The 16,678-nt window shown below is 36.9% G+C and overlaps 1 protein-coding gene across 1 annotated transcript in view; it reads left to right on the top strand.

The window, feature by feature from the left end:
• The window catches only part of IQGAP2 (IQ motif containing GTPase activating protein 2), a 288,287-nt gene that overhangs the window by 219,836 nt on the left and 51,773 nt on the right, over nucleotides 1-16,678 (top strand). The window contains exons 10-14 of the mRNA XM_036747108.1: nucleotides 5,556-5,639; nucleotides 8,274-8,345; nucleotides 9,180-9,249; nucleotides 10,454-10,662; nucleotides 15,725-15,874. Coding sequence (XP_036603003.1) covers nucleotides 5,556-5,639; nucleotides 8,274-8,345; nucleotides 9,180-9,249; nucleotides 10,454-10,662; nucleotides 15,725-15,874 — 585 coding nt within the window. The remainder of the gene's footprint in view (nucleotides 1-5,555; nucleotides 5,640-8,273; nucleotides 8,346-9,179; nucleotides 9,250-10,453; nucleotides 10,663-15,724; nucleotides 15,875-16,678) is intronic.

Below are 16,678 nucleotides of genomic sequence, written 5' to 3'. Positions count from 1 at the left end.
AGATCAGAGTAAAAAATAAGTATTGTCAAGGAGAGCATATTATCCACATTATTAGCCATGTCGAAAAATATGTATGTATGTCCCTTTGTATATTGAGTCCATCCCCTCTCTGTCAGCAGGTAGGTAATATTCTTGACCACAGGTCCTCTGAAATCTAGTTGGCCATTGTATCTTAAGTCTTCCACAGGTATTCTTTTTTATAGTGTTGATATTATTAAAAATTTGTATTGTGAATTTGTTCACTTCACCTTGCATCAGTTAGTTAATGTATGTTTTCTTAGCCTTCTCAGGAATTGTCTCTTTTATAATTTCTTAAAGTACAATAGTGTCCAATTACATTCATACACCATTAGTTGTTCAGCCTTTACATAATAGCACTTAGCATGGTGTCTGGTACATGGTAGTGGCTAAATAAATGTTTATTAATTAAATGATGGATCTGTCCTTTATTTCCATTTCCTTCAAAAAAAGAAATGCTGCTGCATTGTACATGTGGGTCCTTTTCCTCTCTCTGATCTCTTTGAGGTATAGGCCTACTTGTAACATTTGCTAAGTAAAAGGACATCAACAATTTAGTGATGTTTGGGGAATAATTTCACATTGCTTTCCAAATTGTCTCGTATCAATTCAAAATTTCACCAACAGTCAAACTATGCCTGTCTTCCCACAACTCCCCCAACAATTGTCACTTTCTTTTTTTGCCATCTTTTACAATCTGATAAATGAGAAGTGATGTTTCCCCAGCAATTTTAAAGAAATGATCCTTACATCAATCCTATTTCCATCCCTTTGTAGGATTGTGGTTCAAACATAGTTTCCTTTTGATGCTTTGTCAGCTTCATGGGCTTTCTTTCTTTCTGTAGGAAGACAAAAGGGAAGACTCAAAATTCCTTCCTTGAATCACTTAGGAGCCCAACTTCAGCCCTTTTGTTAACCTGCTCCCATTAATTTATCTTTGTTCAATAGTTTCAGTATTCCCACCGTTGCTATTTTGGGACTCTGAGAGTGCTTTTCCTGTATTATATTCCTGTTTATTTTTAAGCTAAAGTCCGTGGTTACATAATTTCTGGGAGACTCAGTGATTTGACTGATGAGAATATCAAGAGTGGCAGTGGTTTCATTTCTTTTTTCTGCCTCAGACTAGCACATCATGTTAATTTGATATCTGATTAGAAAACTCTCTAGTAGTCTAGTAGAAAATCAGGCATATAGCTAGCTCCCTTCTCTTCAGTCACTTAATCAACTGACATTTCATTAAACACTTATCATGTACCAGGCACTGCGCTAAATGCCAGAGATAATAATAAAGCAAAAAACACAAGCCATGTCCTCCAGGAGCTCACATTATAATGAATTTATTGATGAATCGTGAGTCCCTTATAGTCAGACTAAAGGAGGGTGTCTTTTTTGTTTTATTCCATGAAGGAGGAGAATTTGGCACCTACGTGGGGAAAGGGACTAGTTTTAAGCTTGAGTGACCAGAAAAGGTGGTGATGCCAGTAGCAGAAATCGGGAGGTCAGGAAGAAGTAAAAGTTTGCCCTGCAAGGTGATGACTTTAACTTGAGATGTATTGAATTTAAGATATTGGTCGGCTATTGGCAACCTAAAAGCTGAACCAGTTCTAGCCACAGTGTATTAATAGTGTGTCTTTTTCTTCATAGTCTCACCAAGATTGAATTTTATTATAAGTAAGCTTTTTTTCTTGATTACCAAAGGTTTAAACAGTTTTGTGTCATTAGTGTATTTCTTCTTTTAAGAACTTCCTGTTTACATTTTTGGGCTACTCATCTACTTGGAAACGGATCTTAATCTTATAAAATTATTCCGTTTCTGAGTAAGAAATGTCTGACAAGCAGCTGGAGAAGTATTTCTTAAACTTTTCACTTTATCATTGACAAAATTTTGCAAGCACATTTTCAATGCCTTAATCTAAGTCATTCAGTTGAATAAAACACATTGATGGTTCCTCCCCCGATGCTTATTGCCTTGTGATTTTGGAACAGTTTCACATTCTTGGGCCTCATTTTCCTAATTTGATGAGGAAGTTGTTTTTTTTTTTTTAATAGTCTTTGAAGTCCCCGTAGTTCTAATTCTGTGCTCCCACCGTCGTATTTAAATGCCATTGATAAAAATGTTAAACTGGACAGAGTCAAAGAGAAGTTTTGTAGCATGCAATTAAAGGTCTCTCTTCAGATGAAGGAAACCATCAACATTTTAGGGTATGGTTATTCAACAATCTATAAAGTCACTCAACTTTAATATTACTTGATCCCCATTTCTCTGTCCAGTTATCATGAAATTATCAGATGCTCTGTTGCAATCAAGCTATGTGATCAGATTACTTGGTCTGGCATTTTCATTAGCTACCAATCCGGTATTTCAGTGGTTAAATTTGGCATGACATTCATTTATCCATTCAACAACCATTTATCAAACATTTGCTATGGACAAAACATTGTGCTAGGTAGTGAGGGAAATAGAAATTTTAGATAAGATAAAGCACCTGCCCTCATGGAGTTCAGTAGGAGAAAAAAAATCACAAACTTGTAATACACTGTATCACCTAAATGCATGGTAGGGATGCAAGGTAGAGTGTGAGGTCCAAGGGGGAAGGTTGTGGATTACAATGAGATCATGGAAAAAATTTCATGGAGAAGGTGACATTTGAATTAGGCTTTAATCAGAATACACGATGAATGGGTAAATTCATCAACATTGGGAACTCCCAATATGAGAACTCCACCAACACAGATTGCAGCCAACCTAAAAGTCAATAAAGAGGTTTGAGTTATTTGCCTGATTTATTTTTCAAGATTTAAGTGACTCACCAAGAGTCACTGAGGTAGTTGTGTCAAAAGCACAATTTTAACTAAACCAGGTCTTCTGGACTCCAAAACCACTATGCTATTTCTACAGGCTTTAAAGGATGTAAAAAATATATCAACAGGTGAAGGAGGGGCCATATTAAAGATAATCACTTGCTCCTAGCGAATCCATACTCTCATTTTGTGATGACTCTTTTAAATAATACAAGCTTCCACTCCTCTCTCCATTTAAAATTACTACAAAATTAATGTCTTTTATTTTAAGATTAAGAGTTATAAGAGATTTCTAACATTTCTTATTTTATACAATCTTGGTGGGAAAGTAGGGAGCAAGGAATTTCATGATATTGAATGTGGATCATAAGCAAATTTAGTGGACATGACCCTTGCATACCTATTTTCCTAATCATTACATCTGCCATGACAAGTTTTAGAGTTGTTTGTAATTTCTCTCCATTAACTCTTCAGAGTCATTTCTTTGAAATTCTGATATATTTTCCTGTGATTCTTATAATCAGAGTGTTTTATTATCAAGGTGGAAGAATGTTTATTATACTTGCAATGTTATCCTTGGTTCTAACAGATCCAGAGGGCATGATATCATGATCTCTATTAGACACATGGAGCCCAGAGTCAGGAAATAAATCCCACTCCCAATTCAGTAGTGCATTGACTATACAGTATAGCCCCCATGAATCAAGATTTCATTTTGAAGGTGTGTGGTAGTTGTTGGAGCACATATGAGGTGCCCTTATATTGATGTATTCTAGTCATAAACATTTATAAAAGGATATGGAGAGTTGTAAACTGTTAATGGAATACACTAACTACTGAGTTTTCCCTATTTGCTCCAAGTTGGAGGGTGAGTAGCACATTTTCTTTTTTGATTTGGGTCACAATGAATCAACCACTTTTTGAAGTAAAGCTATTTATTTGTTGTTCTGAGGCAACACATAGTCATTTAGAGAAACCAGATAGTCATGTTTTTGATTTCATGTAGAAAAGACTCCAATTACTTCCCTTTATAGACTTAGAGGGTAGAGATTTAAATTAATACCTCATAGCAAGGGACTTCCTATGCTTTGCTGATCTTCAAGAAAGCACTAACAGTTAGCTTTAGTTGGGAAAACTGGAAAACAGTATGGCAGAAACTATGTATAGACCAACATCTCGCACTGTATACCAAGATAAAGTCAAAATGAGTCCATGATTTACACATAAAGGGTGATACCACAAGCAAATTAGGAGAGCATGGAATAGTTTATTTGTCAGCTAGATGGAAAAGGGAAGACTTTAGTACCAAAGAAAACATAGAGAGCATTACAAAATGTAAAATAGATAATTTTGATTATATAAAATTAAAAAGTTTTTGCACACACAAAAAACCCCAATGAAGCCAAAATTAAAGGGAAAGCAGAAAACTGGGGAAAAAAAATTTGCAACAAGCATCTCTGACAAAGGCCTCGTTTCTCATATATATAGAGCACCGAGGCAAATTTCTAAAAAAAAATATGTTATTCCCCAAATGATAACTGATCAGAGGATATGAGTAGACAGTTTTCAGACACAGAAATCAAAATATGTATAGCCATGAGAAAATGCTCTAAATCATTATTGATTAGAGAAATGCAAATTAAAAGAACTCTGAGGTACTACCTTATACCTATCACATTGGCTAATATGACAAAAAAGGAAAATGATAAATGTTGGAGGGGATGTGGGAAAAATTGGACATTAATTCACTCTTGGTGGAATGATGAACTGGTCCATCCATTCTGGGGAACAATTTGGAACTATGCCCAAAGGGCTATAAAATTGTGCATACTCTTTGATCCAGCAATACTACTTCTAGTTCTATATCCCAAAGATATCCAAAAAAAAGGCAGGAGTGGGAGGGAGAGGACCTATTTGTACAAAAATATTTATAGCAGCTCTTTTTGTGTAGCTAAGTATTGGAAATCAAAGGGATGCCCATCAATTAGGGAATGGCTAAACAAACTGTGGCATATGATTATGATGGAATATTATTGTGTTATAAGAAAGACAAGCTGATGGTTTTAGAAAAACCTGGAAAGATTTACATGAAATGATGCAGAGTGAAGTGAGTAGATTCATCAGAATGTTGCACACAGTAACAGCAATATTGTTCAATGAAGAACCATGAATGACTTAGCTATTCTCAGTGATCCAAGATAATCCCAAAGGACTAAGCATACTATCTGCCTCCAGAGGAAGAACTGATATTGTCTGAATACGGACTGAAGCATGCTATTTTCACTTTCTTTCGTTCTTTTTTTTTTTGAGTCTTCTTGTACAAAATGACTGATATGGAAATGTTTTACATGATTGCACACATAACACCTGTATCTCATTGCTTACCATGGTGGGGGGGAGGGATAGAATTTGGAACTGAGTACTAAAAAAAAAAAAACCAAACGTTAAAAAATTATTTTAACATGTAATAGGGAAAAAATATCGTATATGCATATTTTTTAAAAACCAGTTAGCTTTAGCCCCTGCCCATAGACCAAAGTCCATTACTAGAAACCATGCCCAGGGTATTGAGGTCATAGAAGTTTGCCTGAAACCATAAGGTGAAAGAATCCCACATTGTTACTCCATTGTAAATTTCTCTCCCAGTACTTCCTAAAAGGATTTGCTCATTTTTCTTTTCTTCACTACAAGTAAATAAAAACTATAACCTGTCTTTTTTTTTCTTTTTTACATAGGCTTTCTGGAGGGCCTATAGAGAGCGGAAAAAATTTGCTAAGAGGAAGAATCTGTTTGCTGATAATGTTCTTTTGATTATCAAGGTAAAAATTCTTTCTTATCTTATGTTTCATCTGAAACCTAAGTGCAGCAGGTCAATCCTTTTACGTCTCTCTAATTGATTCTCTAGTCCACTCACCATAGCATATATTTCAAGCCTTCTCTTCTCTCCTCAAGCCTCCCACCATAGCCCCAAACCAATTAGATGAGAACAATAACTCATACTTCACCTTCCCTTCAAAAATCAGGTCATTTGCCAAGAGCTCCCTTTTCTCTCACTCTCATTTCACTTCCTTCTGATATCACCCTTCACTCTCTCCTCCATTCTACACTCTCTGATCAATGCATGGACCTTCTCCTTGCCAAGGCCCACCCTGCTATCCTTTCCCAAGTTCCTCCAGCAGATTGCCCCCACTATCAACCTCCCTTCTTTAATATTCTACCTCCCCCATCTATTGGCTCTTTCCCTGCTACCTACAAATTCTTCCATGTCTCCACTCATCTTGATAAAATTATCACTAGATCCTACCATCACTGCTAGCCATCTCTTATGCCTTTCTTCCCCTTCTCAGCTAACCTCCTTGAAAAAGCCTACCAGGTGCTTCTCTTCCTCTCCTTTTACTCTTTTCTAAACCCTCTGTAATCTGGCTTCTGGCCTCTTCATTTAACTGAAACCTTTCTCCAAAGTTACCATCGATCTCTTCTTAATTGTCAAATTTAAAGGCCTCTTTTACTCTTCATCCTTCCTGGTCTGTACTTCCCTGGAATGTTCTTCCTTTTCACCTCTCCCTCCTAAAATCCCTGACTTCAAGATAAGATTCAAATACCACAGGAAGTCTTTTTCAACTACCACTACGACCAACCCTCACCTCCCCAACCAGCCGCTGGTGCCTTCTACTCTAAGATTACTTTCCGTCTACTCTGTATGTATCTCGTATGTACCTATTTTAATACATGTTATCTCCCCTATTAGAATTACCACTTCTGGAAGGCAGGAACTATTTTCATTTTTTAATTCTCTATACTTAATACAGTGCCTGGCACATCATAAGCACTTAATAAATGCTTGTTGGTTAACTGTTTATTTTAGTTTTAATTCCAAGCACTCAGAAATGATCACTCATCAACTTAGGAAAAGCTTATTTATTTTAGTTCCTTCTTCACATTCCAATATAATGTTGCAGAAGTTTCTTCAACTACCCGGTCAACATTTACGTGCCCATTCCATGCAGAACACTCTAATTCTAGGGGGATAGAAAACTACAATGGGAAAAGACTCCTTGCTTTCCAATAAGTTAATGGGGACAGGGCAGATAACTCAGTCACAGAACATACATCTAACTAAGAGGAGGAGAACAGAAATACTCAATTAGGCAAGTGAGAAAGATGAATGGGGTAAAAAATAGAATGCTTGAATTTCTTTGGAATTACAACAAGGTGAGGTTAGCATGCAAAGGTACCATTTTGAAGGAAGAGACAATGAACTGATTGGAGTTTGTTGTGAGCATAGACATTCAATAGGACTGTGTAGTCATAGAGAGCATATTTATCCTCTCAGGAAATTATTGGCTAAAATTGGGAGGTTGGTATTCCCTTGCAAAGCAGGGCCCCTCTACCATGTAGGAAGGCCTGAAAGTAGCACAGGGAGGATTTTCTAACACACTCCACTTAAGAGAGGGGGCTATAATTTAATCACATTTAACCTCTAGCTATTAAGTGGAGCTTGGGCAGGGACCTATCGTGGTCCAGTCTATGAGCTTCAGAGTGAAATGGGTTAAAGGTTTGATCTTAAAGAAAGAAAGGAAGGAAGGAAGGAAGAAAGGAAGGAAGGAAGAGAGAGGAAGGAAGAAAGTAGGGAGAGAGGGAGGGAGGAAGGAAGGAAGCAAGGAAGAGAAAAGGAAAAGAAAAGAAAAAAGAAAAGAAATCTTCCTTCGGAAGGGAGAATGAGAGGGAGAGGGAGAGGATGAGGTGAGTTATCCAACTGGCTGGGTCCCCATTCAGGCAGCTCAGACTACTCACAGGTTGTGTTTCTCCTTCCCTCCTAGCTCATAGTAAATGTCAATGGTAGCTTTCTCTTTTGACCAGCAACCCTGAAGGTCTTATTTTTTTTTCTTTTTTCTAATTAAAGGGACCATCCCTTAACTTACTTCTTAAAGAGGCCTTTTCGCTGAGTGAGCATTACCTCACTCAAAATGAGAACCTTAAAAAGGCCTTAGCCTAAAAGGGCCAGGGTCTCCCGTTTCATACTGGGCCATCTCCAGTCCTTCTGATGAATGAATATCTGGCCACTGGATCCAGATGGCTCAGGACGAGAAAGTGAGGCTGGTGACCTTGCACAGCCCTCTCTCACTCAAATCAAAGTCAACTACAAGTCTGGTCATCATTCCCTGATGTCATGGTCCTCTTCCAAAACTGACAAACACAATGCTGTGACTGATTATAGTCTTAGGCAAATCTCTGGCCTTCTTGGAAATTTTCTTATCTCTCTCTTTTTAAATGTCTTAAGAATTCCTCCTATCTACGCCTTAGGAGAAATACAAAGAATGATGTGGAAGGAAAAATAAATCTTGTTTTCCAAATGCAATACTTTTCTTGATATCATCATGTAAGATATTAATATTATTTTTAAGAAAAGCTGCATGAAGTTTTCTTGAATTTTCTGTTACTTCTCTTTTTAGATTCAATCCTGGTACAGAATGGCGGTAGCAAAAAGGCGTTACCTTTCACGAAAGCTTTATTTCGAACAACAAGTAAGAGAAATTTTTTTCTTCCTAGATAACTGATAAAACTCATCACTATCATTATATGGTGGATGTGACTAGACTTTAATGCTTCAATGAATCTATGGTCTTAATGTTGTAGGTATAGCCTGCATTGATATAGGCACTCATCCACATGTCCTTATCCTATATGGAATTCTTGTCCATGTTCTCCTATAAATCTTCCATGGAGACTTTGCCTAGTATTTGGGAGCACTAGGTCTCCCTCTGTTGGGACCAGTACAGTAATTGGGCTGACTCTCTTGTATTCCTTAATCTTGCTACATAGCTGCCCCACTTCCTGTTCTGTCTATCTATTATGTGGGCATTACATTATTTACATAGAGTGAAATCTCACAAATTTGGACTCCTTGGAGGGAAAGCCAGATTTTACTTGTGAAACCAGCAAATTACTGTGCACTTATGTGTACGTATTTAAAGACTTGAGATTACTATCTTCATTAACTACAGTAATTACCTAATAATGTTTGTTTTTTTTAATGTGCTTTGCTTGAGAAGATAGTAAGCATTGAGCGAGGCAGTCCTTTTTAATAAATAGATATATTTATAATTAGTGCCACATTTACATGCCAACGCCATACTGAAGTCTTCAAACCATTCTTCAGCGATTTGAACATTTTTCCTTTCATTGCACTTACACTATTCATCTGCTTAGAGGATTTGTGTACAAGGGAAAGAAAAACCTCAGCTAGCCAATGTCCACATATCACACATTCCAAATTTAGGGATGTTAAGATTAATGGTAACTTGCAGTACTGAGGATTTGGCTTTTTCTCAGTTGTGACTTTTCTCAAATTTTTCCAGATTGATAAAATTGTGAAACTCCAGTCCTATATAAGAGCATTCAAAGCTAGAGTTGACTATAAAAAGCTGGGTAAGTATAATCATTTTGGAAATGAAGCATGAATTCTTTAGGGAACAAGCAAAAACAAATGGAGTTACCTGATTATTCCTTTTCAGCCTGTCATTCAAAGAGTTGGGTTTGGCATCCAGGCACTTATCTCAGAACTGGCTTGTCATCACTAATGCTCATATGAAAAAGAATCTGCTGTTATTCCTTTATTTTATTTTATTTTTTGGTAAGGGAAAAATAGAGTTCATTTTTCTAAAGAGATTTAATGCCATTTTTATATATTCACTGAGTTGAAGAATCAAGGATATTCTAAAAGATGTATGAGCTTGGACATTGTCCACCTCTACATGAATTTTATCTCTTATCAGCCATCTCGTTGACTTTGAAGAACCTCATGTGTGAGCTGTTGTGTAGTGTGGGTATGGGGAGAATGGAATGACAGAACCGTACATAAGACTCTGGGTGAGTCACTTCCATTTCTGTACCTAGGTTTACTTAACAATAAAATGAAAAAGGGAATTGGATTGAAGATTCTCTCCTTGCTCCTAAGGCTATGAACCTAAGATAAATGAGCATTATGTAGACAGAAAATAAAGTTGATATTAATGGTTGGGAGTATTCATTTTTTTAAAGATAATTTTATTACTAGAAACTTAACATATAACCCATAATCAAACTATGGTAGTAAGATTACAAAGAAATGCAAAATGACCTTTATGAAGTAAGTGGTATCAATAGAATAAAAACAACATATAAATTTACTCTCACATATGAAAAATCAAAAATAATGTAAACACAAAAGTATGTACATTGATATGGAAGGAGATGGAGCAAACTTTTTTTATTCTTTGTTAGGAATACATATGCATATGTACATGTATATGTACATCTGGGTACATAAGTGGATGCATGAGTTTAACACATGTTTAATTTTTTAAAAGTCAATAATTTAAATTTTTAGATTTTTATTTGAGATTCGCCCCTGAGTTTGAGCGTGTATTCATTATTATTTGTTTTGAGGGTACATTTTGTTATACTGCTGTTTACATTTCTCTTGTCCAGACTTAAAAGAATTTGAAATGGTCAAACATCAGGCTAAGTAGTTTGCTTAACATATGTTCTAAGGATCTAAGGTTCTAACAACCAAGGTCTAATTTTCCCACCTGTAGGCATTGGGACCGTGCAAGCAAATTAAAACTATACATGTATTCTCCTTTCCCTGCAGTGCATGATAAAAATCCTCCTTTGCCTGTTTTGTGCAAGTTCTTGTATCTGTTGGACCAAAGCGATTTAGATTTACAGGAAGAACTGGAAAGGGCAAGATTAAGGGAGCAAGTAGTTACCAAAATCAGGGCTAACCAACAGCTGGAAAAAGACCTGAACTTGATGGACATAAAGATTGGACTGCTGGTAAAAAACAGGATCACTCTGCAGGTCAGTAAGATTTTCCCCAACTCTTGTCTAGTGAAGGTGTCTATAGACAAGATACAGACATACATGCACAGACACAATGCTGCTATTCAGCTAAACCCATTTAGAACTCAGAGTGAATTGTTTAAGGTTCATTTGCCATTTTTATAATAAATGGAATATCTCAATTTCACCCCTGGAGTAAAATTTGTGATAGTTACTTTGGGAAATATTATTTTAATAATCTGGGTCATGATCCTCTTATGTTCCATTTGCTCTAGATTTTCTAAGAGAGTTCCATTTTTTAGGAGAGTTCCATCACATTTTTTCCCAAAAGTCATGCGGAACTGAGTGTTGTAAACTAAAAATAAAAAAATCTTAAAACAAAATATATATATATATATTGTGGCACGTGAATACCATAATCCCTATTTTGGGGGGAAGCTGAGGCTGGTGGATTGCTTGAGCTCCAGAGCTCTGAATTGCAGTAGAACTAAAGCCTTTCAGTGTCCTCAATCATTCCAACACCAATGTGGTAAGCTTTCGGGAGCAGAGGAGCCACCCTGCTGCCTAAGGAAGGGTGAGTTGGCCCAGCTGGGAAATGGAGTCAATCAAAACTTTTGTGCTGATCAGCAGTGGAATTTGTTCTGTGAGTGGCTGCTGTACTTCCAGCCTGGACAAGATAGGAAATTCCACTATTTTAGAAAATTGCTAAGTACTACACTTAAAATATATCTTAACCACCAAAAATGAAGACTCAACAGGCCACAGATTCTATCTATCTATCTATATATCTATCTATCTATATGTATATACATATATGTGTATATGTTTGTATATATGTTTGTTCTAGTAATGTATCAAAACCATGCATAAACAAACACACTGAGGCATCTGTATGATATAAGGGAAAAATTCTGAATTTGGAGTCAAGGTACCTACATTTGAATCCTAGACCTACAACATAATAGCTTCCTGGAGGCAGCTGGTGTTGCAGTGAATTGAGTGCTGGGCCTGGAATCCGACATGAATTCAAATCTGGATTAAAACATTCACGTGATCTTGGGGAATCACATAACCCCTGTTTGCCTCACTTTCTTCAACTGTAAAATGGAGATGATAGCACCTGCCTCACAGGGTTGTTGTGAGGATTTGATGAGATAATATTCATAAAATGTCCTTAGCATAGTGCCTAGAACATAGTAAGTAGGCCCTATATAAATTCTTATTGCTCCTTTTGCGAAGTTTGTTACATCATTTAATGCCTGTGGTCTCATTTTCCTCTTCTATAAAAAGGAGCTTGGAATAGATGACCTTGGAGTTCTCTTTGAGTTTATCCTCATGTGCTTCTAGGAGGGACGGCTAACATGCATACCAGCCCACTGAAAAAGCTCATGTAGTTGTGGCAGTCTGGCAAAAATGACCTTTCATTCTGGGGTTCTGGCTTAGGAAAAAACCCACCAAAAACCCAATTATACAGTATGTTCCAAAAGTCTTAATGTAGTTTTAAGCTCTTAAATTAAAGCAGATGGCTGGATACTACCAAGCTCTAATTCATTTAAGCAAGTATTTATTAAGCACCTATTGTTTCCAGGCCTCATATTAGGTACTATTGATATTGGAGTAAAAAATAGTCCCTGCCCTAAAACTGACATTGTACCATAAAGGAAGGAGATAGTGGCACATTAGTAAAAGCATACTAATAAGACTAAAAATAGATAAAGGGGGAGAGAGGAAGCACTAATAACTGGGAAAATCCTAAGAAACTTCAAAGAGGAGGTGACATGGCTGAATGAGAAGGGAGAAAGCCATTTGGTGGAATATCTTCTAAACAACCACAGTAGGCCCTTGGGAGTCAACTTCATGTAAAAAAAAATCATAGATGCAGATGAAGTGAAACCCTAATTAAGTATGAAAGTTATTTTCTCCTTTTCATCCTTCCTTTCTTCATCCAGGAGTTTACATTATAGCCTTTTAAATTCTGTTTTCAGCAGATGAGACAAAGTCCCCTGATACTAAGCCGTTTGGTCCTGGAGTACTGTTTCAGGGACTGACTCTTTTGTTTGTTTTGTTTTGAGGCAAAACATCAGAACAAGACAGATGTGAGGCCATTGCTTCCTGCCCTTCATTTCCTGCCCTCTTTCCATTAGTTAGCACCTCAGTGCCTTATAGGATAGAAGACTCTGCTAAAGAAAAAATCATAGAGAACAAAAATATTAAATGACTGAGGAATTCAGAAGGTAGCTGTTACTATTACAGGAGAGCATCTCCTTCCCCACTGCCCTACCAAACTCTCAGGCAATGAAGTGTCTGCATTGTCACCTCATCCTTCCTTCGCTCTTATGCTCTTAGATTGTACTGCATTTTTTTGCCTTTTATCTGCAGTGCCTAAAACCAACAGCAACTACAGCTATACATGTCCCTTTGCACACAGCGGGCGCTTAATGCTTATCTGACCAAATTAAATTCAGTTCCAATAACTGCACCAATGCTGGAAGGAAGGGAGGTATTAGGAAAATACAAGGATGAATATAAACCTCAAAGGTATGGTAGATTGGGTGGCAGCCTTAGAATCAAGAAGCTCTGGGTTCAGGTCCAACCACAGTCACATGGTGGCTGGGTGCCTCTGGGAAAGTTTTATGGCCTCTTGGTGCCCCCAACCAACTATAAATTGCAGCACAATAGTGGGGCTGCTTTGGTCAAGGGAGTCTTTTCCCTCTGGGTTCCCTGCAGAATTAAAATCACGGGTCTGAAAGGAGGGGAGAGCTAAGGAAGAAGGGGTGGCCTACAACTGACTATCCCATCTATAAAAACCCCTGATTGTTAGAATACAATTTATGTAGTTTTGTAAACTGTCCTGAACAGTGGTGTGGGATTTTAAAATTTATCATCATTTTAGTCAAATGAGAACTTCTGAAGGGTAACTCTTGTTATTTTAAACCTCAAAGAAGTGTATCATGTTTTCATCTATATGTAAACAGGAAATGTTTTACATCTAAAAGAGGCTTAGTTTGAAAATTGTAAATAGTTTAAATACTTTCCACCTCCTAGCAATTCGGTCATAGCAGATTGTCTGATTTTTAGAAAGGTTTGGGAGTTTCAAAACTTTCTTGAGAATATTTCTTGAGAACTTTCTTGAGATGGTACCTCATGAAAGACAAAACCTAGAAATCTCATCCATTACGGTATGTATCACCTTTTGTAGAATTCTTGTAGTAATTTCTCGATGTGTGAACTGTCATTCATGGAGGTACTTCAGCTCTGGGGGTACTTACTGAGAGGTGTATCACTTAGTTTCTGAGTATTGTGAACTTGGTTTTGCATATTTAAACAACAAACACTTTAATATCTCCTACAAACCAGTATTTCCTGTATATTATTTTAAGTCAATGTAATGGCTCTAGACTTAGAATGTTTTCTATTTAAAAATAAGAATAATTCTCTTATTAAGCAGCTGCAAGACTCACTAATTTTTTTTAAAATCAGAATTTCTGCAAGTCCACAAGTAAAGCAAAGATTTGTTACTTGTTTATTTTGTGTAGGGTGTTATGCTATACATACTGTCCCAGGTGACTGGGGATATGGAGATGAAAAAAAGCAAAGCCCCTGTCCTCAAAGATATACCGAAGTATGACTAAAGAGTCATATGACTTCATGCAACTCTACCTCACTTAAATCTAGTTTACGCAGAGGTCAAGACATTACCCTGTGAGGTCATGGGTCCTCTTTGAAAGCTAAGGACAAACAACAACAACCAAAAACTAATAATAATAACAGCTAACATTTATATAGCACTTTAAGTTCTGCTAAGCACTTTACAAACTTCATCATTTGTTTCTCACGATAGCTTTGTGAAGTAAGTGCTGTTGTAATTCCCATTTTACAGATGAGGAAACTGAGGCACAGAGGTTAAGCAAGTTGCCCAGGGGCACATAGCTAGTAAGTATTTGAGACGTGATTCAAACTTAGGTCTTCCTGATTCCAATTCCAGAACCGTAGCTACTTTGCCACCTAGTTGCTTAGCTATTATTCTCTGTTACATACATTAATTTAATACAAAATAGAGTATTCTAAACACATGAGACATACACAGTAATAAGAATTCAGATGTTTGTGAGAGAGTGAGATCCTGAGCAGATATTGCCTGATTGTGCAAATAGAAACGAATCGGAGCAGTTTATCTTAAGTTGAAAGGAAAGTAGAAAAAGAACCCCAATCTAGGTTTAGTACTTGAAAGCAGAAAAAGTCTCTGGGCTGCAGGAGAGGAAGAAGAATGGAATTCATAAGGCCGATAAGCAAAAGAGCCAGTAGCAATTATGACTGTCATGGACTTGTGTGGAATAACTCCAACAGTTGGAAAGTGGTAATGAGGTCATAGAAAAAGAGGAAGAGGGAGAACATGTTTCTTATCTTTGGGACCTTGCTAACCACTGCTTCATCAACCTCCCCTCCCTAAGAAACAAAATAAAATGCAACTTTCTGCATTTAACAAATACATATGAGTGAGAATGAGGAAATTAGTTAAACTAGAAGGACAGAGTTAATATGTAAAGACCCTTCTCTTTTTAAATCATTCATTTCCTTCCTTAAAAATCTGAAGAAAAAAAAAAAGAACTGTGACACAGGAATTCATTTTTTTTTCTGGCCAGGATTTAGGAATATAAAGTGAAACATCTCTTAATAAGGACCCAAAAATGAGTCCTCACTCAGACTGGACATCCAATGTTTGAGGGCAAAAGGGGCATGATTTTCTTGTTCATTCTTCGAATAATGATCAAGTTTTAGATGGGAAGACTTGATTGAAGGAAATTTCATGATTCCTTTCTCCCTCCAGATGATCCCAGAGAAAAGTCACTGCTTGTAATGACTTGTTGGCTATCTGTGTTTTTTTCAAGATCTGGTTGACTATATTTTCTAAGATATTTTGAATGTGGAGATTTCCCTTAATGTGTTTAACCTTTTTTTCTTGGTTTCTTCATGAGGAAATGCCAGCCTCATGTCCTATGTATATGTTGGAGGGGTGACCCCAAGTATGAGAAGATCATCATAATGAAATAGTGTTAACTTTTTTTTTATTTCCCTGCAGGATGTTATTTCACATAGGAAGAAGATGAATAAGAAGAAACGCCAAGAACTGTTGCTGTTGAGTGGTAACGAAAAACAAGGAATTAAAAGTTTGAGTAAGGAGAAGAGGAAAAAACTGGAAGCCTACCAGCAGCTGTTCTACCTTCTACAGGTAAGAGCAGCTTTTGTCCAAGTGTAGTTCATTGACTACCACCTTGTTGCCTTGTCTGTAACTTATATACATATAAGGGATTTTTATTCTCCATTTATTTAGTTAGAGAAACATCACAAATCTATAGCATGAGTAAATACTTTAAGAGTCCAGGAAAAATGAAAGTGACTGCTGTTATGGGGAGCAGGAATTTTTGGGGGGAGTCTCTATCCCTTCTTTTTATTACTTTATTCACATCTAATATTCTGATTACTGTTCTGTAAGTAAATATATTTTTGTTTTAAAAAAAGAGTTTCATAACTTGAAGAAAGAGAAGAGGTTAAGCAGGATGGAGGCTGAACTATAATTTGGGTAATCAGTCCGCACCAACCCTACAAAATATGGACTACCATCCATGATGGGAGGGAGGGAGGGAGGGGGAGAGAGAGGGAAGGAGGGAGGGAGGGAGAGAGAGAGAGAGAGAGAGAGAGAGAGAGAGAGAGAGAGAGAGAGAGAGAGAGAGCGCACAGCCCTAATCTAACCTCAGAGAGTCCTCAGGTTCTGTGATTAATATTCGAGGGCACTCTCTATTTTATCCTACCCTTTGGACCCATCTTTTTTTCCATTTTTCACCCCTAATCATGGCTTCTATCTCAAAAAATGCATGCTGTTGGTTTCAAAGGAAATTAGATGAGCAAATATGATATTAATGCATATCCATTATGACTAATGGAAAACTACTTACTTAGGCTATTACAATTATAATAAAATATAGCACTTTGAGGTTTACAAAGTAATGTATGTGTATATGTCTATATACATATG

This window comes from Trichosurus vulpecula, chromosome 1 (assembly GCF_011100635.1).
Source record: "Trichosurus vulpecula isolate mTriVul1 chromosome 1, mTriVul1.pri, whole genome shotgun sequence".
NCBI lineage: Eukaryota > Metazoa > Chordata > Mammalia > Diprotodontia > Phalangeridae > Trichosurus > Trichosurus vulpecula.
Note: the sequence above shows the minus strand (reverse complement) of the source record. Positions and strands in the feature narration are given on the sequence as shown.